Raw genomic sequence first — 23,335 nt, forward strand, 5'->3', positions numbered from 1 at the left:
TAATGTACGTTATAAAACAATGACAGTTCAATTATTGAGTAATTTTAATGTCCAGTGTCAATTAAGTAAACTTTTAAAACATTTATTTATTTTCTATTTTTATTCTTGGCAGGTCAGTGGTAGAATACATTGAACTGTCACGTTCTGAAAAACGTCCTTCAGCTTGTGTTGATCCTTGTCACAGCTGCAGCCCAGTCCCCCCCCCATTCCTGGAACCCAAGTGTCCAACTCGACTGTACCTTAGTGTCATAGAGAAAGGGATTTACACCAATGAACCACAAACTGTATGATAAAAGACTTTGAGTGTGAGTGTTACTTTACCATGATGAATTATAATAGAAGATGTGACGGCCTTGCAGGATGGAACAAACTAAACCTGCACTATCCTCTGAACTGAATCCAGGATGTGCTGGTGTAGGATAGAGTTCATGAGGACACACAGATGGTCGGTTTTTGAGTCACACGAGTTACAATAAGTTCATCATTTCACTTTCATAGGTTGAGTGGGATTGGTGGACCGGTTTGTAAAAGAGGAAGAGGCATGACAAGCACCTTACTGAACACAACAGCAGCAGAGAGTGTGACAGTGTGAGCTGTAGGTAAACTGGGAGTAATGGGAGCAGCCCGGATCTCATGATGGAGAACAACTGTGACCGTCATCATCACAGCATTACAAATCGCAGGTAAGCTGATACCTCTTTGCATTAAGACCTTTTAAGCTGTTGTCACCAAAAGAAACCTTCACACCTAACAGAGTTCATCATTGTGACAGCTCTGATCAGTGTCAGCGTCAGAACCGTGACCGGTGTGGAGGGTCAGACGTTCAGCTTCACATGTGAATACCTACAGAGCTGGCAGAGCAACGCCAAGTACCTCTGCCGTGAGGACGACAATGACAATCTACTGATACATAGATAGAGAGAGAGGTGAATGTCTTGATCTGTCAACCTGCAGGGTATAAATGTCAGGCCATTCAGACAGTAAATTAGAACTAAGTCAGGTTCATGTTCCTCTTTTTCGAACTTTCTATTCCTGTGAAAATGTGAGTTTATGAAGCTTGTTTGTTTCAGGTTATCACAACAGCACAAGTTGCAAGTTTTTGTGAACTAACTCATATTTTTAACGACCTTTTTACGCAGCAGCAAAGCCTCCAACAAATCGGAATCATCACAGTGAGTAAGATTTGAGCAGCACATCTCCATGTGTGTCTCTAATGTATTTGTTTTTACAAATCATAAATAAATAAAAAATACTTTATTTTGTCTTGGCACTTCTTAGTAAATGAAGTATCCACAACAACCAAAGACATAAAAGTGGACAGTGAGTGATTTATATTTCTATGTGCGTGCGTGTGTGTGTGTGTGTGTGTGTGTGTGTGTGTGTGTGTGTGTGTGTGTGCCCTTTGCATTTGTAATATTAAAATCTAATGTGTGTAAATCTTCTTGGAGGTAATTGTACTTGTCGTTCTTTCCTGCAGAGCTTAACTTTTCTCTGCTCCTGACTGCAGCGATGTGTGTGGCAGCCATACTGTTTGTGTGTCTGTTCACACTGTGTCTCTTATGCATTGTTAAACACCAGAGATCCGGCCAGAGATTCCCAGTTAGACTCAATCAGACATCACACAGACTTAGAGAAGAAGAGCTGTTCATTTGGTGCAGTCCAATGGATTCGCTCATTTGTGTTAATATCTGTCTACACTGTGCATGTGAAAGTATTTGTAATGTTTTTTCCTTGTTAAAGACAACACATTGCCTTGCAAGCAAACACACAATCTCATACAGAGAATAGTTTGATCTCTCATACTGGACACAGATCACTGTTGGCGTGTTTCTGTTCCCTTCACAGACATCAGCGGACTATGAGACAATGACGCCTGGTGAGGGAACTGAACCTGAACCCCGCTGCACCTGTTCATCTTCGGACTGTGCTGCTCTCTCAGCTCCACCGCTGCCACCTCCTGACCTCTGCCCCCACTCCACGTCAAAGAACCGGGAATCCACTGTCAGTCTTGGCGAATATGCTGAAGTGGATGTACGAGGCCACGTCAGCCAGTACCAACATCTGGATCTCAGCCAGTTGGAGGATCATGTGTATCACGCACTCTGTGGTCCCAAAGATGGACCCATGCAGATGAACTGTTGATACCACTCAGTTTATTTACAACTTGGGTCTTGATTCTAAATATTTAGACAGCACCTCAAATCGTCAATTATAACCTCCTACTTTCTGAAATACCTTCGTGCTAATAGAATATTAATAATATTATATGTGGCCAAAACACAAATGTTTTATATGTTTTGAATTAACCTAAACTGTTTGTTAACTATAATAAATTCCAAATTCAACAATTCAGGAGTTGTGATGTCGTGTTCTTTTATTTCTAGATGAAAAATGTAATTTTGCATGACACAAAGAAGGGCAAATTAGATATGAGATACAATGTATATAAATAAACCAAATTATAGTATATAAAAGTGTTATTCACTGTCCTGTAACATTCCCAGTGAGCCAGGTGGCAGATCGGAGGGATGCTGTGCCCCTTCTCACATGTTCTGTGCCCCTTCTCACATGTTCTAAGTGGTTTCAGAGTGAGGTTAAAACAGAGGAAGCTACTGAAACACAGGAAGTGCAAGAGCAAAGAGGAAACCCAGAGTTGTCATTAATTTGAGGACAGTTACAAAGACATGAAACCAGCGTTGAGATCAAAAAAAAGGAAAAGGGACAAAGACGTATGAGTAGCATGGAACAGGTTTTCCTCATTCTGATTCTTGCAGGAGGTAAGTTCCCTGAGATTGACTCGTCTGAGTTTGTTTTTTGTGTCTTTGTTTCAGCAAACACACTCACAACCTTTCATTGTCACCCTTCCTAATTCTTAAAGCAACACTTTCTGTTGCCTTGCTGTTGAGTTTCATTCTCAACTGTGAACTCTGTTGGCTTTTAAAATGTTTTGATGAAGCTGGGATGAGATGTGGAGATTTGTGGTTGCTGTTGAAGCTGTTTAGATAACACAGTGGGTGCAGCTTGAAATCAGCTTTTACTAACCACAAATACAATGTCACGGTCAAAAAGTATAAAATATATAAAATATAATTCAAATAATTTTTCCAAACTTTAGCTTTTTTGTGAAATATTGCATTTATATTTCTATAAGGGGTTTATAGAAATACTCAAATGAAAGAATGAACTACTAAAGAATGAACTACCAACAACTTCCACATAGGCAACGTTATCTATTGACATGAGAGTTTATAGTAAAATATGTTGAAGGCTGAATGGAGATGTGACTTTTGTTGCTGTCTCTGTGTCTTGTGCAGGATTCTGGAAAACTGAAGCTATAACTGTAAAAGGAGAGCTGGGTCGAAACGTCACAATTACATGCTCTCACTCTAATGCATATAAGAACGTCAAATATTTCTGCAAGGCGCCTTGTAGGAATAAAGACGTCCTAATAAAGAGCAGCGAAAGCAGTAAAGGCAGATACAGTATCAAAGATGAAGGAAACACGTTCAAAGTGACCATCTCTCGTCTGACAGAGGGCGACGCAGGAACCTACCAGTGTCTTGTAGAAAGAGTTGGTTTGGACACGTTCCAAGAAGTCGTCCTCACAGTCGTAAAGGGTGAGTTGAGTCCCCGCTGTACGGAACTGTTTTATTCGTCATCACTTTATCACTTTAACCTTTATTACATTTAATTTTAACCAAAATGTGAAACATTTTACAAAAGCGTCTGTTTCAAACCGATATCTTTTTCGCAACAGGAAAGAAGTGAGAGTCTAACAGAAACGAGACAAGGAACAAAATAAACATCACTCTGTCTGTTTCTCTTTCTTTCTTTCAGGAAAAACAAAGGAGCCTGATGATGACTTCTCACAATCAACTAGAGGTGAAGCATTTACCGCAACTGCAACACATCCTGCATCTACTACAACTGCAACAAGTCCTCCACTTACTACAAATGTAGCACGTTCTAATAAGTCAGAGTCTGGAGGTGTGTAGATATACATGTGTGTGAGAGACAGAGTCCTGAGTGCTGTGTCATCACTGAGACATGATGTTTCCTTTCTCCAGGGAAGCTGGTGTACATCGGAGGAGGCCTCGGGGGGGCTGTGCTGGCTCTGGCGGTGGTGCTGCTGATCTTCTACAAACATCAAAAGAAAGAAATCAGCACCACCTCTGGTAAAGATACAAACTCATGGAACAGGGTTTATATTGTATGATGGCAGTTTCATATTACGCCCAGAATATGCATTGGTATGGGAACAACCAGGCCTGAACACTATTACAAGCACCTGCTGTCACCTCCTGACGCTCTGTGTCAGAGAGCCGTAGCAACCACGTAGAAGCGCTCTGGCAACCACCACAAAAAAAAAACACTCGGGATGTGTCATGCAGCTGCATTCACACCTAACGCAAAAAAAGGAAGCGCTAAGAATGGAACTCACCAGACTCCAGTCCTGGCACAGACCCAAGCTAGTAGGTCCTAGGTAAACATATTTTAAGTCTACATCCAACCATTTATTTTATTTTCTGCTCATGAAGAAGAAATACAAGGCTCAGACAGCATTTTCATTATCAGATCAATACTTTGACCCTTATTGGAGTGAACACAAAGTCGAATAATAGGATTCATCCTAATTTATCTAGGGTTGGGGCGGCATGGTGGAGCAGTTTGAATTCTAGCTTGACTTGGGTCTTCACAGTTTGCATGTTCTCCCTTCGTCTGCATGGACACATAAAACAAACATGTTATAGTCAGGTCACACAATTTAAAAACACATTTATAATATTTAAAAACATTTACAAACATAAAAACACATCCTTCTCTCATACCTTTAATTCATTAAAATAAAGCAGAAACAGCGTGCATCCACGGTGACGCCGACACCGTCGCACACACTCGCACACAGACACAGCTTCACGCTGGGCTCTAAGGACAAACTACAGTTACAATTTGCGGACACTCTCTCTGTGATCTCCGTTAATATTATATACTTCCAGCAACTTACCGCGACAAACAATTGCGACCACACGTGCTGCGCTCACGCTAAACGTCCGCACACACCCACAGGACCGGCAGTGGGGAGAGAGAAAGAGGACGAGGGAGAGTGCTAAGGTGTCCCTAAATAAACTCCTCCGCCTCCCCGCAGCCTATAGGAGTTGCCGTCCTGTCAGGTTAATTAACACATCCAGAGCGGGGAAAATGACAGTGCTAAAAGTATAAAACTGACCCGCTACATTGGTAAAGTGCATAATGCATAAAAAAAGATGACATGAACTAGATGGCAATGTATTCTACTTTATTTTTGTTAATTGCTGCTTTTATTGTAGAATCAGGCCAGTATAAATATTGACAATTTTTCAGTCAGTCAAAGTGAGAAATACAGTTTTTACTTCGCAGGCAGTGAAAACCTTGTCAATGTATTCACACAGGAATGCAGGACAACACTTACTATGCATCACCGTCCAGTCTGAGTGGAAACGGCCACAACAGCAGGGACCAATCAGATGAATTGTTTTACTCCACTGTCAACTCCAACACGCCCGCAGACTGCAGAGGCGTCCCATGTCGCCCTGCAGAGGTCACATACTCCACCATCAGACACATCCCAATGGAGGAATCAGACTTGTATTGTAACCTCTAAACTCCGTTCTGAATATGTTCACAGTCATGTGCAGTAACAATATGTGCTGTAAATACCCTCCGCTTGCAGAGATATATATATATTGTGACAAGGAGAAAAAACTAGCAAGGACCCTTGTGAGGATGAAGACGTCCTAATAACAAACAGCGGAATCAGTACAGGCAGATACAGTATCATAGATGCTGGAAACACGTTCTACGTGACCAACTCTTGTCTGACAGGGCGACACAGGAACCTACTGGTGTGGAATAGACAAAGTTGCTTTTGACACTTCCAAGAAGTTCTCCTCACAGTCGTAAAGGGTGAGTTGAGTCCCCACTGTACAGGGGGGACCCTGAACTGAAATGTTTTTATGACGTCGTCGCTCATCATCACTTTTCACTTAATTTCCTTTTCACCAAAATGTGATAGACATTTCAAAAAAGAGTCTGTTTCAAACCGATCTTCTCTTTTCGCAAGAGGAAAGAAGTGAGAGGCTTTAACAGAAACGATACAAGGAACTAAATAAACATCACTCTGTCTGTTTCTCTTTCTTTCTCTCAGAAAAAAAACAAGACCCTGAAGATGACTTTTCACAATCGAGGTTCAGGAAACGCAGAGACGACGTTAGTGCAGATGAAGGAGAGGTATGAGACCGAGAGTTGATAACACATCAGTCTCCACACGACCGAACAACCTTCTCCTTATAGAGACGCATGATGATAATGAACATTTGAACACTTGCACTACACTGTTACTTTTTTCACTACTGTATTATCCTGTCATATTTATATATTTTTATATATTTATCTTGCTTAAAGTTATTATATCATACAATACCTGTTAATACTGGACTATTTCAGATATATTACTTACTGTTCATAGTTCTTATATCATACAATACCTGTTAATACTGTACTATTTCCTTTATTACTGCTCATAGTTTTTATATCATACAATACTTGTTAATACTGTACTATTTCCTTTATTACTGCTCATAGTTTTTATATCATACAATACCTGTTAATACTGTACTATTCCATATATATTTGCTATAGTACATATTTCCTTTATTTGCATTCCATTTTAAATACGCAAAATACTCTGCACTTTAACTCCTTTTTTTGCACTTCTGGTTAGACGCTAAACTGCATTTCGTTGTATAAGTACTGTGCAATGACAATAAAGTTGAATCTAATCTAACGGTGACAGGAAACCAAACTAAGCAGAAAATGATAGGTTATTTTCAGTGTCAGAGGTCACCTTATGTGGAGGGGTTTTCCAAAGTCACTCTCCCCACATGGTTCTTTATGTTTAATGCATAGAGAAAAAAATACACAAATTAATTATTTATTTTTTTGTCTTATTTCTCTCAAATATCTTTACATTCAGGACTGTGCAGAGTCAAACACACAATGACATGCAGATTTCTCTCTTTTCACCTTTCCACAGATCGACAGTGAGAACGATGACATTGCAAAAGAAGTGCGATCGATGATAAGATTATCTGAGAAGAACTCTGGTGCTCACCGCCCAAAACAGGATCCTTCAACTTCTGTGTACACAGAGGTCGAATACAGCCACCTCATATCAGTGAAACCATCTGCTGCTCCAGAGGTACTACAGAATCAAGACATTCAGCTGCAAATGTCCTCAGCACCACTTCAGAGATCTGCAGCATATGTATACCACCCATGATATCAAAAAGAGAAGGCAATGGCCGTCTCAGAAAACACACAGATGCCCATGCAGCACTGAGGAATGCTCTGATCAAAGCCACAGACAGCTGTTTGAGCACTGTGTCAGTTGTTTACTAAAGAACCTGCAGTGGTTCCACTGAATCTAAGCCCTGCTCTCTTTGGTTTGGCTTGGATTTGTCTGAATAGCCTGAGTTCATCCCAGAGTTGTGAGTCTTTTGTGTTGTTATGGAGTTTTTATGAGGCTGAACTGCACGACTCACTCTGCTTCTACACATGTACAACTACATGTTCTGTGTGTTGTGTTGATGATATGAAACTCACTTCTTTTGCTCATTGCTTATTTTGTATTGTTTTTTTTAATTTTTTGTAGAATGCTCTGTGCATGAAATAAATGTAATGAATTTATAAATTACATAAAATACAATAAAATTTAATTGAGCCTGCATGTTGGACTGATACTTATATGTTAAAAGTTCAGACTCTAGTGACTCCAAGTTACCAAATGAATAAAGACACCAAATAAGAATTTCACATTTCCACATGACAATGAAACGTATTGTCTTGAGGTTAAAATGGAAAAGTGATATCTAGAAGAGAGGTGGGAAATGGATCCCAGCAATGAAACCCTGTTTAGATAGGGTAATGAAAGTAGAGGCAAGAAATGATGAAATGAACAAAGCTTCCTGATCCAGTCCTCTACAGCAGACACGTGTTATCGTATCAGATTCCTGTTAAATCAAGTTCCAATTGGTGGAACGTTAATCTGTTGTTCTAGAGATCAGATATTATTAATGTACGTTATAAAACAATGACAGTTCAATTATTGAGTAATTTTAATGTCCAGTGTCAATTAAGTAAACTTTTAAAACATTTATTTATTTTCTATTTTTATTCTTGGCAGGTCAGTGGTAGAATACATTGAACTGTCACGTTCTGAAAAACATCCTTCAGCTTGTGTTGATCCTTGTCACAGCTGCAGCCCAGTCCCCCCCCCATTCCTGGAACCCAAGTGTCCAACTCAACTGTACCTTAGTGTCATAGAGAAAGGGATTTACACCAATGAACCACAAACTGTATGATAAAAGACTTTGAGTGTGAGTGTTACTTTACCATGATGAATTATAATAGAAGATGTGACGGCCTTGCAGGATGGAACAAACTAAACCTGCACTATCCTCTGAACTGAATCCAGGATGTGCTGGTGTAGGATAGAGTTCATGAGGACACACAGATGGTCGGTTTTTGAGTCACACGAGTTACAATAAGTTCATCATTTCACTTTCATAGGTTGAGTGGGATTGGTGGACAGGTTTGTAAAAGAGGAAGAGGCATGAAAAGCACCTTACTGAACACAACAGCAGCAGAGAGTGTGACAGTGTGAGCTGTAGGTAAACTTGGAGTGATGGGAGCAGCCGGGATCTCATGATGGAGAACAACTGTGACCGTCATCATCACAGCAATACAAATCCCAGGTAAGCTGATTCCTCTTTGCATTAAGACCTTTTAAGCTGTTGTCACCAAAAGAAACCTTCACACCTAACAGAGTTCATCATTGTGACAGCTCTGATCAGTGTCAGCGTCAGAACCGTGACCGGTGTGGAGGGTCAGACGTTCAGCTTCACATGTGAATACCCACAGAGCTGGCAGAGCAACGCCAAGTACCTCTGCCGTGAGGACGACAATGACAATCTACTGATACATAGATAGAGAGAGAGGTGAATGTCTTGATCTGTCAACCTGCAGGGTATAAATGTCAGGCCATTCAGACAGTAAATTAGAACTAAGTCAGGTTCATGTTCCTCTTTTTCGAACTTTCTATTCCTGTGAAAATGTGAGTTTATGAAGCTTGTTTGTTTCAGGTTATCACAACAGCACAAGTTGCAAGTTTTTGTGAACTAACTCATATTTTTAACGACCTTTTTACGCAGCAGCAAAGCCTCCAACAAATCGGACTCATCACAGTGAGTAAGATTTGAGCAGCACATCTCCATGTGTGTCTCTAATGTATTTGTTTTTACAAATCATAAATAAATTAAAAATACTTTATTTTGTCTTGGCACTTCTTAGTAAATGAAGTATCCACAACAACCAAAGACATAAAAGTGGACAGTGAGTGATTTATATTTCTATGTGCGTGCGTGCGTGCGTGTGTGTGTGTGTGTGTGTGTGTGTGTGTGTGTGTGTGTGTGTGCCCTTTGCATTTGTAATATTAAAATCTAATGTGTGTAAATCTTCTTGGAGGTAATTGTACTTGTCGTTCTTTCCTGCAGAGCTTAACTTTTCTCTGCTCCTGACTGCAGCGATGTGTGTGGCAGCCATACTGTTTGTGTGTCTGTTCACACTGTGTCTCTTATGCATTGTTAAACACCAGAGATCCGGCCAGAGATTCCCAGTTAGACTCAATCAGACATCACACAGACTTAGAGAAGAAGAGCTGTTCATTTGGTGCAGTCCAATGGATTCGCTCATTTGTGTTAATATCTGTCTACACTGTGCATGTGAAAGTATTTTTAATGTGTTTTTGCCCTGTTAAAGACAACACATTGCCTTGCAAGCAAACACACAATCTCATACAGAGAATAGTTTGATCTCTCATACTGGACACAGATCACTGTTGGCGTGTTTCTGTTCCCTTCACAGACATCAGGAGACTATGAGACAATGACGCCTGGTGAGGGAACTGAACCTGAACCCCGCTGCACCTGTTCATCTTCGGACTGTGCTGCTCTCTCAGCTCCACCGCTGCCACCTCCTGACCTCTGCCCCCACTCAATGTCAAAGAACCGGGAATCCACTGTCAGTCTTGGCGAATATGCTGAAGTGGATGTACGAGGCCACGTCTGCCAGTACCAACATCTGGATCTCAGCCAGTTGGAGGATCATGTTTATCACGCGCTCTGTGGTCCCAAAGATGGACCCATGCAGATGAACTGTTGATACCACTCAGTTTATTTACAACTTGGGTCTTGTTTCTAAATATTTAGACAGCACCTCAAATCGTCAATTATAACCTCCTACTTTCTGAGATACCTTCGTGCTAATAGAATATTAATAATATTATGGCCAAAACACAAATGTTTTATATGTTTTGAATGAACCTAAACTGTTTGTTAACTATAATAAATTCCAAATTCAACAATTCAGGAGTTGTGATGTCGTGTTCTTTTATTTCTAGATGAAAAATGTAATTTTGCATGACACAAAGAAGGGCAAATTAGATATGAGATACAATGTATATAAATAAACCAAATTATAGTATATAAAAGTGTTATTCACTGTCCTGTAACATTCCCAGTGAGCCAGGTGGCAGATCGGAGGGATGCTGTGCCCCTTCTCACATGTTCTGCGCCGCTTCTCACATGTTCTAAGTGGTTTCAGAGTGAGGTTAAAACAGAGGAAGCTACTGAAACACAGGAAGTGCAAGAGCAAAGAGGAAACCCAGAGTTTTCATTAATTTGAGGACAGTTACAAAGACATGAAACCAGCGTTGAGATAAAAAAAAGGAAAAGGGACAAAGACGTATTAATAGCATGGAACAGGTTTTCCTCATTCTGATTCTTGCAGGAGGTAAGTTCCCTGAGATTGACTCGTCTGAGTTTGTGTTCTGTGTCTTTTTTTCAGCAAACACACTCACAACCTTTCATTGTCACCTTCCTAATTCTTAAAGCAACACTTTCTGTTGCCTTGCTGTTGAGTTTCATTCTCAACTGTGAACTCTGTCGACTTTTAAAGTGTTTTGATGAAGCTGGGAGGAGATTTGGAGATTTGTGGTTGCTGTTGAAGCTGTTTAGATAACACAGTGGGTGCAGCTTGAAATCAGATTTTACTAACCACAAAAACAATGTCACGGTCAAAAAGTATAAAATATATAAAATATAATTCAAATAATTTTTCCAAACTTTAGCTTTTTTGTGAAATATTGCATTTATATTTCTATAAGGGGTTTCTAGAAATACTGAAATGAAAGAATGAACTACCAACAACTTCCACATAGGCAACGTTAATGGGGACCACTGCTTTACAGGAGTGAATCTATTGACATGAGAGTTTATAGTAAAATATGTTGAAGGCTGAATGGAGATGTGACTTTTGTTGCCGTCTCTGTGTCTTGTGCAGGATTCTGGAAAACTGAAGCTATAACTGTAGAAGGAGAGCTGGGTGGAGACGTCACAATTACATGCTCTCACTCTAATGCATATAAGAACGTCAAATATTTCTGCAAGGCGCCTTGTAGGAATGAAGACGTCCTAATAAAGAGCAGCGAAAGCAGTAAAGGCAGATACAGTATCACAGATAAAGGAAACACGTTCAAAGTGACCATCTCTCGTCTGACAGAGGGCGACAAAGGAACCTACCAGTGTCGAATAGACAGAGTTGGTTTGGACACGTTCCAAAAAGTCGTCCTCACAGTCGTAAAGGGTGAGTTGAGTCCCCGCTGTACGGAACTGTTTTATGACGTGGTCATTCGTCATCACTTTATCACTTTAACCTTTATTCCATCTCCTTTTCACCAAAATGTGATTGACATTTCACAAAAGCGTCTGTTACAAACTGATTTTCTCTTTTTCGCAACAGGAAAGAAGTGAGAGGCTGTAACAGAAACGAGACAAGGAACAAAATAAACATCACTCTGTCTGTTTCTCTTTCTTTCTTTCAGGAAAAACAAAGGACCCTGAAGATGACTTTTCACAATCAACTAGAGGTGAAGCATTTACTGCACTTGCAACACGTCCTGCATCTACTACAACTGCAACACGTCCTGCATCTACTACAACTGCAACATGTCCTCCACTTACTACAACTGCAGCACGTCCTAATAAGTCAGAGTCTGGAGGTGTGTAGATTTACATGTGTGTGAGAGACAGAGTCCTGAGTGCTGTGTCTTCACTGAGACATGATGTCGTTTTCTTTCTCCAGGGAAGCTGGTATACATCGGAGCAGGCCTCGGGGGGGCTGTGCTGGCTCTGGCGGTGGTGCTGCTGATCTTCTACAAACATCAAAAGAAAGAAATCAGCACCACCTCTGGTAAAGATACAAACTCATGGAACAGGGGGTACAGTATATTACATGATGGCAGTTTCATATTACGCCCAGAATCACCACAATGGCCAAATGATACACAACAGCATTGATATTGGAACAACCAGGCCTGAACACTATTACAAGCACCTGCTGTCACCTCCTGACGCTCTGTGGCAGAGAGCCGTAGCAACCACGTAGAAGCGCTCTGGCAACCAGCACAAAAAAAACACTCGGGATGTGTCATGCAGCTGCATTCACACCTAACGCAAAAAAAGGAAGTTTACATGTGATGAGACAAAGTTTTGCATTTGAACTTCAACAAAAAATGAATGTGTGGCCATGTTGTGAAAGCCAATCAGCGCTGAGAATGGAACTCACCAGACTCCAGTCCTGGCACAGACCCAAGCTAGTAGATCCTAGGTAAACATATTTTAAGGCTACATCCAACCATTTATTTTATTTCTGCTCATGAAGAAGAAATACAAGGCTCAGACAGCATTTTCATTATCAGATCAATACTTTGACCCTTATTGGAGTGAACACAAAGTCGAATAATAGGATTCATCCTCATCTATCTAGGGTTGGGGCGGCATGGTGGAGCAGTTTGAATTCCAGCTTGACTTGGGTCTTCATAGTTTGCATGTTCTCCCTTCGTCTGCATGGACAAAACCCTCTTGAAAATGTTGTTTTTTCTGGTTAAAATAAATACAATTGAGAGAATATTGGTAAAGTGCATAATGCATAAAAAAAGATGACATGAACTAGATGGCAATGTATTCTACTTATTTTGGTTAATTGCTGGTTTTATTGTAGAATCAGGCCAGTATAAATATTGACAATTTTTCAGTAAGTCAAAGTAAGAAATACAGTTTTTACTTAGCAGGCATTTAAAACCTTGTCAATGTATCATCACTCTCCACACAGGAATGCAGGACAACACTTACTATGCATCACCGTCCAGTCTGAGTGGAAACGGCCACAACAGCAGGGACCAATCAGATGAATTGTTTTACTCCACTGTCAACTCCAACACGCCCGCAGACTGCAGAGGCGTCCCATGTCGCCCTGCAGAGGTCACATACTCCACCATCAGACACATCCCAATGGAGGAATCAGACTTGTATTGTAACCTCTAAACTCCGTTCTGAATATGTTCACAGTCATGTGCAGTAACAATATGTGTTGTAGGTACCCTCCGCTTGCAGAGATATATATATATTGTGACAAGGAGAAAAAACGAGCAAAGACCCTTGTGAGGATGAAGACAATGTTTATGACATTAAAAATAAATATAAATAATGTAATATAACACTAGAATATGTTTTAAGACTAAACTTAACTTGTGCTTCATGGCAGGCATTTGTCTCACTTTACCCCACAGCCACCGTTTTAGAAAAAACAACATCTCTTAGCAATTCAAATAAATTTCAGCTAGCATCAATCACATGGTTTTATATGTTGGAAGTTCACCAACATGTATGATATAAGTTTTTCTACTTGATTCAATTTGTTTTGACACAACAGTTGATTAAGTTCAAAGCAAGAAAATGTACTTTTACATGCAAAAAACACATTTTTGTGAAAAAACATACTTTCCACAGCACCAGAACCAACTTCTCCTTCATGGCAAGGGGGGAATGGGAGGGGCTTGAAAACATAATGGTCAAATGAGACACCCCCTGTACCTCCTGACCTCTGCCTCAACTCCACGTCAAAGCACCGGGAATCCGCTGCCAGTCTCGGCGAATATGCTGATGTGGATGTAGGAGGCCACGTCTGCCAGTACCAACATCTGTATCTCAGCCAGTTGGAGGATCATGTTTATCACGCGCTCTGCTGTCCCGAAGATGGACCCATGCAGATGAACTGTTGATACCAATCAGTTTGTTTACAACTTGGGTCTTGTTTCTAAATCTTTAGACAGCACCTTAAATCATCAATTATAACTCTCTACTTTCTGAGATACCTTGGTGCTTATAGAGTTTTAATACATAAATATGTGGCCAAAACACACATATTTTATACGTTTTGAATGAACCTAAACTGTTCGTAAACTATAATAAATTCAAAATTCAGCAATTCAGGAGTTGTAATGTTGTGTTTTGTTATTTCTAGATCAAAAAATGTAATTTTGCATGACAGAGATAAGGGAGCCGAGATATGAGATAAATTGTAATTATAAAAAAAGCTATCTGTTACTGTCCCGTAACATTCCCAGTGAGCCAGGTGGCAGATCGGAGGGATGCTGTGCCCCTTCTCACATGTTCTAAGTGGTTTCAGAGTGAGGTTAAAACAGAGGAAGTTACTGAAACACAGGAAGTGCAAAAGCAAAGAGGAAACCCAGAGTTGTCATTAATTTGAGGACAGTTACAAAGACATGAAACCAGCGTTGAGATCAGAAAAGGAAAAGGGACAAAGACGTATTAATAGCATGGAACAGGTTTTCCTCATTCTGATTCTTGCAGGAGGTAAGTTCCCTGAGATTGACTCGTCTGAGTTTGTGTTTTATGTCTTTGTTTTAGCAAACACACTCACAACCTTTCATTGTCACCCTTCCTAATTCTTAAAGCAACACTTTCTGTTGCCTTGCTGTTGAGTTTCATTCTCAACTATGAACTCTGTCGACTTTTAAAGTGTTTTGACGAAAGCCGGGATGAGATTTGGAGATTTGTGATTACTGTTGAAGCTGTTTAGATAACAAAAAGTATAAAATATATAAAGTATAATTCAAATAATTTTTCCAAACTTTAACTTTTTTTGTGAAATATTGATTTATATATCTATAAGGGGTTTATAGAAATACTCAAATGAAAGAATGAACTACCAACAACTTCCACATAGGGAACGTTAATGGGGACCACTGCTTTACAGGAGTGAATCTATTGACATGAGAGTTTATAGAAAATAGTTGTTGAAGGCTGAATGGAGATGTGACTTTTGTTGCTGTCTCTGTGTCTTGTGCAGGATTCTGGAAAACTGAAGCTATAACTGTAAAAGGAGAGCTGGGTGGAGACGTCATAATTACATGCTCTCACTCTATTGCATATAAGAACGTCAAATATTTCTGCAAAGCGCCTTGTAGGGATGAAGACGTCCTAATAAAGAGCAGCGAAAAAAGTAAAGGCAGATACAGTATCACAGATAAAGGAAACACGTTCTACGTGACCATCTCTCGTCTGACAGAGGGCGACGCAGGAACCTACTGGTGTGGAATAGACAGAGTTTTTGCTTGGGACACGTTCCAAAAAGTCGTCCTCACAGTCCCAAAGGGTGAGTTGGGTCCCCGCTGTACGGATCTGTTTTTATGACGTCGTCATTCATCATCACTTTATCACTTTAACCTTTATTCTATTTCCTTTTCACCAAAATGTGATCGACATTTCACAAAAGCGTCTGTTTCAAACTGATTTTCTCTTTTTCGCAACAGGAAAGAAGTGAGAGGCTGTAACAGAAACGAGACAAGGAACAAAATAAACATCTCTCTGTCTGTTTCTCTTTCTTTCTTTCAGGAAAAACAAAGGAGCCTGATGATGACTTCTCTCAATCAACTAGAGGTGAAGCAATTACTACAACTGCAACACGTCCTACATCTACTACAACTGCAACACGTCCTGCATCTACTACAACTGCAACATGTCCTGCATCTACCACAAATGTAGCACGTTCTAATAAGTCAGAGTCTGGAGGTGTGTAGATATACATGTGTGTGAGAGACAGAGTCCTGAGTGCTGTGTCTTCACTGAGACATGATGTTGTTTTCTTTCTCCAGGGAAGCTGGTGTACATCGGAGGAGGCCTCGGGGGGGCTGTGCTGGCTCTGGCGGTGGTGCTGCTGATCTTCTACAAACATCAAAAGAAAGAAATCAGCACCACCTCTGGTAAAGATACAAACTAATGGAACTAGGTTTATATTGTATGATGGCAGTTTCATATTACGCCCAGAATATGCATTGGTATGGGAACAACCAGGCCTGAACACTATTACAAGCACCTGCTTTCACCTCCTGACGCTCTGTGGCAGAGAGCCGTAGCAACCACGTAGAAGCGCCCTGGCAACCACCACAAAAAAAACACTCGGGATGTGTCATGCAGCTGCATTCACACCTAACGCAAAAAAGGGAAGTTTTCATGTGATGAGACAAAGTTTTGCATTTGAACTTCAACAAAAAATTAATGTGAGGCCATGTCATGAAAGCCAATCAGCGCTGAGAATGGAACTCACCAGACTCCAGTCCTGGCACAGACCTAAGCTAGTAGATCATAGGTAAACATATTTTAAGGCTACATCCAACCATTTATTTTATTTTCTGCTCATCAAGAAGAAATACAAGGCTCAGACAGCATTTTCATTATCAGATCAATACTTTGACCCTTATTGGAGTGAACACAAAGTCGAATAATAGGATTCATCCTAATTTATCTAGGGTTGGGGCGGCATGGTGGAGCAGTTTGAATTCTAGCTTGACTTGGGTCTTCATAGTTTGCAAGTTCTCCCTTTGTCTGCATGGACACAACCCTCTTGAAAATGTTGTTTTTTCTGGTTAAAATAAATACAATTGAGAGAATATTGGTAAAGTGCATAATGCATAAAAAAAGATGACATGAACTAGATGGCAATGTATTCTACTTATTTTGGTTAATTGCTGCTTTTATTGTAGAATCATGGCCAGTATAAATATTGACAATTTTTCAGTGAGTCAAAGTGAGAACTACAGTTTTTACTTCGCAGGCATCTAAAACCTTGTCAATGTATTCACACAGGAATGCAGGACAACACTTACTATGCATCACCGTCCAGTCTGAGTGGAAACGGCCACAACAGCAGGGACCAATCAGATGACTTGTTTTACTCCACTGTCAACTTCCTCACGCCTGCAGACTGCAGAGGTGTCCCACTTCACCCTGCAGAGGTCACATACTCCACCATCAGACACATCCCAATGGAGGAATCAGACTTGTATTGTAACCTCTAAACTTCGTTCTGAATATGTTCACAGTCATGTGCAGTAACAATATGTGTTGTAGGTACCCTCCCCTTGCAGATATATACAGTATATATTGTGACAAGGAGAAAAACTATTTAGAAATGCTTTTTAATTTAACCTCAATAAAATAAAAGATAAAAGAGATTGTCTTGTGAGTGCAATTTTGTATTTCAAAGAATTGGTGAAGAAATGAATCACCAACAACAAACACTCACGTGTGCGCACACACACAGCTTGAATGAGGTAAAGGTATTTATTGGTCCCACACACACGACATGCAAGGGGGGATATTTGTTTTTCTGCTATGAACCATCTGGTGAACACAGAAGGACACACAGAGGTTGAGGTTGTATAAAACATGGTTCACTTCAAGAAGCTGAGAAAACCAGGCTTCCTGTGTGTTTTTTCTGCCTCACATTCTAACTTGACATTTGTTTGACACACAGCCTACTGAGTTAACGTTTGTTAAATTGTTACCAGTGCATGGTTACATTTTTTAACACTGGAATTCAATTGGCTAGGAGCCACCTCTCTTTTTCTGTCATCCTCCTCTGCCCTTCTGTTTGTGTCACACCCTTACTCAACACAAAAATACTTACATCCTCATTTCTAAAGGCGGATGTTTTTAATTATAAAGCACAGAAGAGTGAAGAGAGAGTAAAACAGGAAGATCAGAGTATTTTGGCTGTTGAGAAATTGAACTCAATATCTGACATAGTTAAGATTCAAATTATATTACATTTGTAATAACCTGGACCATGCCAAAGAGAATATCACCTCAGTTTTTCATCTGCCTAATGACAGGTAATATGCTCTATATACTGTTTGTTTTTGTGTCTGTTGAGTGTGAGATGAATTCCGGCTGAAACCCGTTGTTTTCTTGCATTTCTTACGACAGCTGTTGCGACTACTCTGTCTGTAACAGGAAGTAAAGGAGAAGATGACAAGATGGCATGTAAGTACAATAAAGACCTGATGAAAGATAAAATGACTACTTGAGTACATATCTGAGGAAATATGTTGAAATATTTCAAATATCTACTCATCAAAGGAAACAGTTATATAATTTCCTGCCTTTATCTAGCCGCTACAGTGACTTTGCAATCAACAATATCGCATAAAAACTTTGATTTGTCTGAATTGTGATACATAGCACCAGTACATGCCAATATTAGTACCAGTACCATGATACTTATTAATGCATAATGATATTTAACACTGTTTACTGAAATGCCCTGAAATCATTTTGTATACAACAAATTGTGCCCATTTCATTAGTTCCACATTTGGGTTTATGTGTGCGTCTCAGTTTCAACTGGGCGGGGCTTTGCTCGAGATGCGTGACAAGATTTGAATAAGTCCGTAATTTGTGTATTCTTTGATCAAACACTCACACACAGACACACAAAGTTACTAACTGAATTGCTTTTCCTTGATTACCAAAGACACCACAGGTTTCCATGAACCTTTCCAACTCAGTGAGACCCCAGGTTCTAGGGTGAACATTGTTTTTTATGTCTTCATTGAGCATGTACTTTTTCATACATAAAGGACCCCCCCCCCACCCCAAATGCAATTGCATTCTAACATTTGCAATGCAATATGACATTTATTTAATAGAATGAAAATGAACAATTGTAATGAAAAGAAATTGAAGACAACGAAAAAAATATGGTAAAACTGAATGATACTACTACAACGACAACAACTGCTACTAAGAGTTGTATTATAATGAAAATAAAACATGAAAAATAAGAATATGTTTCAGTTAGATTCAAACGTTCTGGTTTTGTAATGTAAAGACATTGAGATTCATGTATGAGGGTATGGGCAAAGTTCCGCCTTCTGTTCCCACCCAGTCATGCTACATTTCTCCGGCAGGTGTCAACGAACCAGAGTGGCACACGGCATTTATTGGAGACTCTGTTAGAATCAACTGCACGTACCGTCTAACTGGAGAAAGCAGCGTCAAATACTTCTACCGAGAAAATCCAGACTCTGGTGGGACAGATTTGATTTCAATGCACACTTCACCCGAGACTAGGAAAGGCAGGTTTTCTTTGACAGACCATAAAGACCAGGGCTTCTACACTGTGATGATATCCAAGGCGGTGGAGGAGGATACTGGAAGATACCAATGTGCTAAGAGAACAGTTAATGACAACTTCACAAAATGTTTAACTCAGATCCATCTCCATATCGTGAGTAAGTATTCATCTGATTTGAATAACCCTGTTTCCAATCTCACCAACAAAACACAATCTTTTACACACAGAACTCCACTAAAAACATTATTTTGTGTATAGAGGAGTGAATGTATTTATTTTTATATTTTTTCAGACACAAATAAAACACCAAAAGGGACTCATACTGATGAAGTGGCACAAATTGAATGTCCCTACCCAGTCTCCCATAAGAACAATATAAAATACCTGTGCAAGGGGGAGACTCCTCTCAACTGTGTGGAGTTAATACAGACAACAAAAGGTGAAATAAATGGGGTTAAAGGCAGGTTCTCTATACGGGACAACCAAAGATTGAATCACTTCACCGTGAACATTCGAAATCCGAGCACAGCCGACTCTGGAACGTACTGGTGTGGATCAGACAGAAAATGGCACAATGCTTCTTACACAAAAATCAATCTTTTCACAGGTGAGTACTCTGCGGAACATGAAACACTGTAACACACATTCTTTTTGTACATATACAAACAAGATTGAGTAAAATAATTTGATTGGAATATATTTGTGCTGGAGCTACTTTCACTCTTTCAGTTTTCTGTCAACAACTGGTGGTAACACCAGCTGCAGTTTAATACTACTACGGATGTGTATGTGCCTCAGAATTGGTTACTGTGTGTGGGTGTGTATTTGTACCCATTTTGGGAGAGGGAGAACATTTAGGCCAGTCCTTAATTTTTCAAAGCACTAAGAAGTGATGGTTAAATGTATGGTAAGTGAATAGGGAATGAATCAGAAGTACAATAATGTGTAAGTGTGAGTGTATGTGTGTGTGTGTGTGTGTGTGTGTGTGTGTGTGTGTGTGTGTGTGTGCCCTGTGCCTGTATGCGTGTGCATGTGTGCGTGTGCCTGCGTGTGCGTGCGTGTGTGTGTGCCTGTATGCGTGTGTGCATGTGTGCGTGTGCGTGTGCCTGTATGCTGCATGTGTGCATGTGTGCATGCGTGTGCGTGCGTGTTTTGCGTGCATGTGTCTGTGTGTTTCCACAAAGAAATGTGCCTCATGTCTCCCTTCTTTTCCCTCCGCCAACAGATGAAAGACACATCAAGACCAAAAAATCAGGACCTCAGCAGACAACAGCAGCACCATCTTCAACAACAACCCTCCATGACCCATCATTCTCTGGTGACCTCATCACTTTGATTCCTGCAAAGAAAAAAACAAGAAACCATCATATACACTCACTTCTCCTACACAAACACTCACTGACATGTCCTGTGCTGCCTGCATGTGTCATCAAGCTGTGTCTCCTGTTGTGTCGTGGTTGCAGGCAGGATTATTGGTGTTACGGTAACGTGTCTGGCGTTGTTGGTGACAGTTGGGATCGTGCTGATAGTGTTCGTACCTAAACTCTGCAGGACACAAGGTGAGGAAAGAACAGAAGCATGAACACTAACATGTAAAACCCCATATATACATACAAACTTTTCATTTGCTCATCTGTTTGTTTTGTCTTGAATGCTGTGTAATTTAGGAGTCTAATTAATATTTGAAATTAATAAAGAAAAGCCTAACTTGCTCATTATGTCTTTGCACATCCTGCAGGGGGATCCACAATGCAGAGCACAAATGCTGGACAAAACTTAGAGGTGCATATGAACCTACTATTATTTCACTTTTGCGAAGTATATGTAAAACCTGCATCCGTCACATCTGTCGCTCCCCTCTTCCTCCCAAGGAAAATCACAATGATCGAGTGTATGAGGAGATTAAGGAACGCAACCAGGGGCCAAGCTCTGGAGATACAACTCTGTCTGCTTATGCCCTCGTCAACCTCCCTGCAGAGCAGCTCCACTATGCCAGTGTCAGTTTCCAGCAGGAAGCTGACACAGTCTCCACAGACAGAAATCCACATCCTGACACTGATCAAAATGTTTTCTCGGCCTGTGAATACTCATCTGTCAGAATGACTCAGGATGGCACCCATCGTCCTACTCTCTACTAGCTTGACGTTGTCAGACTCACAATTCTAGTCAGAATGTGAGTCTGAGACCGCTCCATTGGGCTGTGATTATGGGGCGTGTTTCAACTGACCAGGAAATAAAATTCCTCTTCGCTCAATTGGATAGACCTACAACCAATCAGAGCAACGTAGTATGTGACGTATGTTAAGCAACGCATTGTGAGTTATTTACTAACGCCGGGTTCATACCGGACGCTTCAGCGCAGCATCAAGCCTTAAATAACAGCTGGCTCCCATCCACTCCCATGTTAAAACTGTGTGCGGGTCACACCGGAGGTTGAAACGAAACGCTGCGCTGCGCCAAGGCTACCTCGCGCCGTGCAGCGATCGTTTCGGCGTCGAGTCTATTTTTTGCGCTTGACGCGATCGTATCGCACCAGGAAACACACTGAAAAACGATCTTAAACTATATTGATGACATATTTTATATGATATAAATGATCAAATATGCATCCCATACTTTGAAGTCCCCTTCTGTTGTCCTGGAGTTTTAATTTGACCAATGACATTATTAAATGTCCCCCTCTGCCCATCCACTACAGCCACACAAGCAGTGATACAGATAAAAAGAGAGAGAGAGAGGGCTACGTGTTCCACATAGGCTTGAGTGGAGAATACGTAATTTACCCCCGACACTTAACGGAGCAAACAGCGAAGTTCTTCAACATGGATGACATTAAATTAATAATTGAAGTGAAGAAGTACAGTGAGTTGTATGATCCTCGGAACATGTTGTATAAAGACAACACCAAGGAGGACACATGTTGGGACGCTGTTGCTTAATGTTGGAGCAACAAGTAAGTATATGCTTTTAATCTACTGGATCAATGGGTGATATTATTAGCACTGCCCGGCGGTGCAGCGTCACTTCAGTGTCCGGTGTGAACAGCCAAGCGCCGGCGCGATAGGGATTAGTGTGTTGCTTTGGCGTCGCCTCCACGTTCTCTGTTGTTCCTTTAAAAATGAATGCGCTGTCGATGTCTTCTAAAACAGACTCAATGGCAGCATCTACACATCTCTGCTCTCCAGCGGCAGGCATGTTTGTTGAAAACGAATTCAACCCAAGGGCACTGTGATGACGTGGTTGATTACGTTACCGTTGATCATCTGTCCATCATCGTATAAAGCCCGCCCTGACAATCGGATTGGTCCGGATGATTTCGAACCGGGCATAATTTCTCCCCAACGGAGCGACTCCAGACCGAACTTCCCGACCTCAAATGTTGTGAGTGGGGCTAAATTCGTCTGGCGTATACGTAATTTACCCTCGACACCCGACATTTAACGGAGCAAACAGCGGAGAAGTTCGTCAACATGGATTAAATTAATAATTGAAGTGGAGAAGTACAGTGAGTTGTATGATCCTCGGAACATGTTGTATAAAGACAACACTAAAAAGGACACATGTTGGGACGCTAGTGCAGTTAATTTTGGAGCAACAAGTAAGTAAACGCTTGAAAAAAATTATTAAATGCCGTATTTACTGCAGGCTGATAACAGCGGCGCTTCGGCGTCGCTACCGCGCCCGGTGTGAACCGCCAAGCGCCGGCGCGCTAGGGATTACCGCTCACGCGTCCGGTGTGAACCCGGCGTAACTCTCTACTCTACAGTCAAAAACCCTGAGGAGCTTTAATAAAGTCAGTGTTTTAATGTTTAAGATATTTACATTGGTAAATGCAGTGGAGGATTTACATAGTTTATAACTTAGGTAATCATTCCAGTCAGAATGTATATGCAGCATTTTATCATAAGGGTCACAGGAATTACCACAGCAAAGAAGAAAGTTACTGGTTGTGGTTGTATTG

The 23,335-nt window shown here is 40.7% G+C and overlaps 4 protein-coding genes and 3 long non-coding RNA genes across 13 annotated transcripts; 6 read left to right on the forward strand and 1 right to left on the reverse strand.

Moving 5' to 3' along the window:
• Nucleotides 1-514: 514 nt before the first annotated feature.
• On the forward strand, nucleotides 515-2,325 carry LOC133953816 (uncharacterized). Its single transcript, XR_009920723.1, has 4 exons — nucleotides 515-683; nucleotides 1,140-1,172; nucleotides 1,279-1,320; nucleotides 1,846-2,325. It is a non-coding gene; the product is annotated as an uncharacterized LOC133953816 (long non-coding RNA).
• A 206-nt stretch (nucleotides 2,326-2,531) lies between these two features.
• Nucleotides 2,532-7,757, forward strand: LOC133953817 (transmembrane domain-containing protein TMIGD3-like). 4 transcript variants are annotated; one of them, XM_062387931.1, is made up of 6 exons: nucleotides 2,568-2,777; nucleotides 3,315-3,617; nucleotides 3,838-3,882; nucleotides 4,068-4,175; nucleotides 6,185-6,267; nucleotides 7,073-7,757. In XM_062387931.1, the coding sequence occupies exons 1-6, from the start codon at nucleotides 2,732-2,734 to the stop codon at nucleotides 7,316-7,318; spliced, it is 831 nt and encodes a 276-aa protein (XP_062243915.1). In that variant the 5' UTR covers nucleotides 2,568-2,731; the 3' UTR covers nucleotides 7,319-7,757. The 4 variants fall into 4 exon arrangements, with proteins under 4 accessions (XP_062243917.1, XP_062243916.1, XP_062243915.1 ...); XM_062387930.1 differs by having other exon boundaries at nucleotides 2,570-2,777; nucleotides 3,838-3,987; XM_062387933.1 differs by lacking the exons at nucleotides 6,185-6,267; nucleotides 7,073-7,757 and adding an exon at nucleotides 5,430-5,943 and having other exon boundaries at nucleotides 2,532-2,777.
• LOC133953818 (uncharacterized) lies at nucleotides 4,590-5,075 on the reverse strand. Its single transcript, XR_009920725.1, has 3 exons — nucleotides 5,006-5,075; nucleotides 4,830-4,926; nucleotides 4,590-4,719 (listed from the first exon to the last, which is right to left on the reverse strand). It is a non-coding gene; the product is annotated as an uncharacterized LOC133953818 (long non-coding RNA).
• Nucleotides 7,758-8,563: 806 nt separating the features above from the next.
• Nucleotides 8,564-10,417, forward strand: LOC133953955 (uncharacterized). Of its 3 annotated transcripts, none has more exons than XR_009920732.1 (5): nucleotides 8,564-8,792; nucleotides 8,882-9,035; nucleotides 9,249-9,281; nucleotides 9,388-9,429; nucleotides 9,961-10,417. It is a non-coding gene; the product is annotated as an uncharacterized LOC133953955 (long non-coding RNA). The 3 variants fall into 3 exon arrangements; XR_009920733.1 differs by having other exon boundaries at nucleotides 9,252-9,281; XR_009920731.1 differs by lacking the exon at nucleotides 8,882-9,035 and having other exon boundaries at nucleotides 8,568-8,792.
• Nucleotides 10,418-10,612: 195 nt separating this feature from the next.
• LOC133953820 (uncharacterized) lies at nucleotides 10,613-14,423 on the forward strand. The gene is made up of 6 exons (XM_062387934.1): nucleotides 10,613-10,887; nucleotides 11,437-11,739; nucleotides 11,978-12,154; nucleotides 12,238-12,345; nucleotides 13,267-13,462; nucleotides 13,944-14,423. The coding sequence occupies exons 1-6, from the start codon at nucleotides 10,851-10,853 to the stop codon at nucleotides 14,011-14,013; spliced, it is 891 nt and encodes a 296-aa protein (XP_062243918.1). The 5' UTR covers nucleotides 10,613-10,850; the 3' UTR covers nucleotides 14,014-14,423.
• Nucleotides 14,424-14,612: 189 nt separating this feature from the next.
• Nucleotides 14,613-17,464, forward strand: LOC133953821 (CMRF35-like molecule 8). Of its 2 annotated transcripts, none has more exons than XM_062387936.1 (5): nucleotides 14,613-14,810; nucleotides 15,307-15,612; nucleotides 15,852-15,896; nucleotides 16,112-16,219; nucleotides 17,103-17,464. In XM_062387936.1, exons 1-5 carry the CDS (start codon nucleotides 14,720-14,722, stop codon nucleotides 17,312-17,314), a joined length of 762 nt encoding a protein of 253 aa, XP_062243920.1. In that variant the 5' UTR covers nucleotides 14,613-14,719; the 3' UTR covers nucleotides 17,315-17,464. The 2 variants fall into 2 exon arrangements, with proteins under 2 accessions (XP_062243920.1, XP_062243919.1); XM_062387935.1 differs by having other exon boundaries at nucleotides 14,615-14,810; nucleotides 15,852-16,028.
• A 435-nt stretch (nucleotides 17,465-17,899) lies between these two features.
• Nucleotides 17,900-21,833, forward strand: LOC133953160 (CMRF35-like molecule 8). The gene is made up of 8 exons (XM_062386947.1): nucleotides 17,900-18,130; nucleotides 18,225-18,281; nucleotides 19,208-19,531; nucleotides 19,667-19,981; nucleotides 20,600-20,692; nucleotides 20,838-20,933; nucleotides 21,113-21,156; nucleotides 21,246-21,833. Exons 1-8 carry the CDS (start codon nucleotides 18,085-18,087, stop codon nucleotides 21,510-21,512), a joined length of 1,242 nt encoding a protein of 413 aa, XP_062242931.1. The 5' UTR covers nucleotides 17,900-18,084; the 3' UTR covers nucleotides 21,513-21,833.
• Nucleotides 21,834-23,335: the final 1,502 nt, after the last annotated feature.

This window comes from Platichthys flesus, chromosome 5, assembly GCF_949316205.1.
Source record: "Platichthys flesus chromosome 5, fPlaFle2.1, whole genome shotgun sequence".
Taxonomy (NCBI): domain Eukaryota; kingdom Metazoa; phylum Chordata; class Actinopteri; order Pleuronectiformes; family Pleuronectidae; genus Platichthys; species Platichthys flesus.

Excerpts from the sequence above, each read along its gene's own strand:
- LOC133953817 (XM_062387930.1), top strand. The coding sequence starts at position 2,732 with ATGAGTAGCATGGAACAGGTTTTCCTCATTCTGATTCTTGCAGGAG. Across the intron at positions 3,618-3,837 it reads CGTCCTCACAGTCGTAAAGG|GAAAAACAAAGGAGCCTGAT; the intron begins GTGAGTTGAGTC and ends TCTTTCTTTCAG. Across the intron at positions 6,268-7,072 it reads TTAGTGCAGATGAAGGAGAG|ATCGACAGTGAGAACGATGA; the intron begins GTATGAGACCGA and ends ACCTTTCCACAG.
- LOC133953820 (XM_062387934.1), top strand. The coding sequence starts at position 10,851 with ATGGAACAGGTTTTCCTCATTCTGATTCTTGCAGGAG. Across the intron at positions 12,155-12,237 it reads TAATAAGTCAGAGTCTGGAG|GGAAGCTGGTATACATCGGA; the intron begins GTGTGTAGATTT and ends TTCTTTCTCCAG. Across the intron at positions 13,463-13,943 it reads CCAATGGAGGAATCAGACTT|CACCAGAACCAACTTCTCCT; the intron begins GTATTGTAACCT and ends TACTTTCCACAG.
- LOC133953160 (XM_062386947.1), top strand. The coding sequence starts at position 18,085 with ATGCCAAAGAGAATATCACCTCAGTTTTTCATCTGCCTAATGACAG. Across the intron at positions 18,131-18,224 it reads TTTCATCTGCCTAATGACAG|CTGTTGCGACTACTCTGTCT; the intron begins GTAATATGCTCT and ends TTCTTACGACAG. Across the intron at positions 20,934-21,112 it reads TAAACTCTGCAGGACACAAG|GGGGATCCACAATGCAGAGC; the intron begins GTGAGGAAAGAA and ends CACATCCTGCAG.
- LOC133953821 (XM_062387935.1), top strand. The coding sequence starts at position 14,720 with ATGAAACCAGCGTTGAGATCAGAAAAGGAAAAGGGACAAAGACGTATT. Across the intron at positions 14,811-15,306 it reads CATTCTGATTCTTGCAGGAG|GATTCTGGAAAACTGAAGCT; the intron begins GTAAGTTCCCTG and ends TGTCTTGTGCAG. Across the intron at positions 16,029-16,111 it reads TAATAAGTCAGAGTCTGGAG|GGAAGCTGGTGTACATCGGA; the intron begins GTGTGTAGATAT and ends TTCTTTCTCCAG.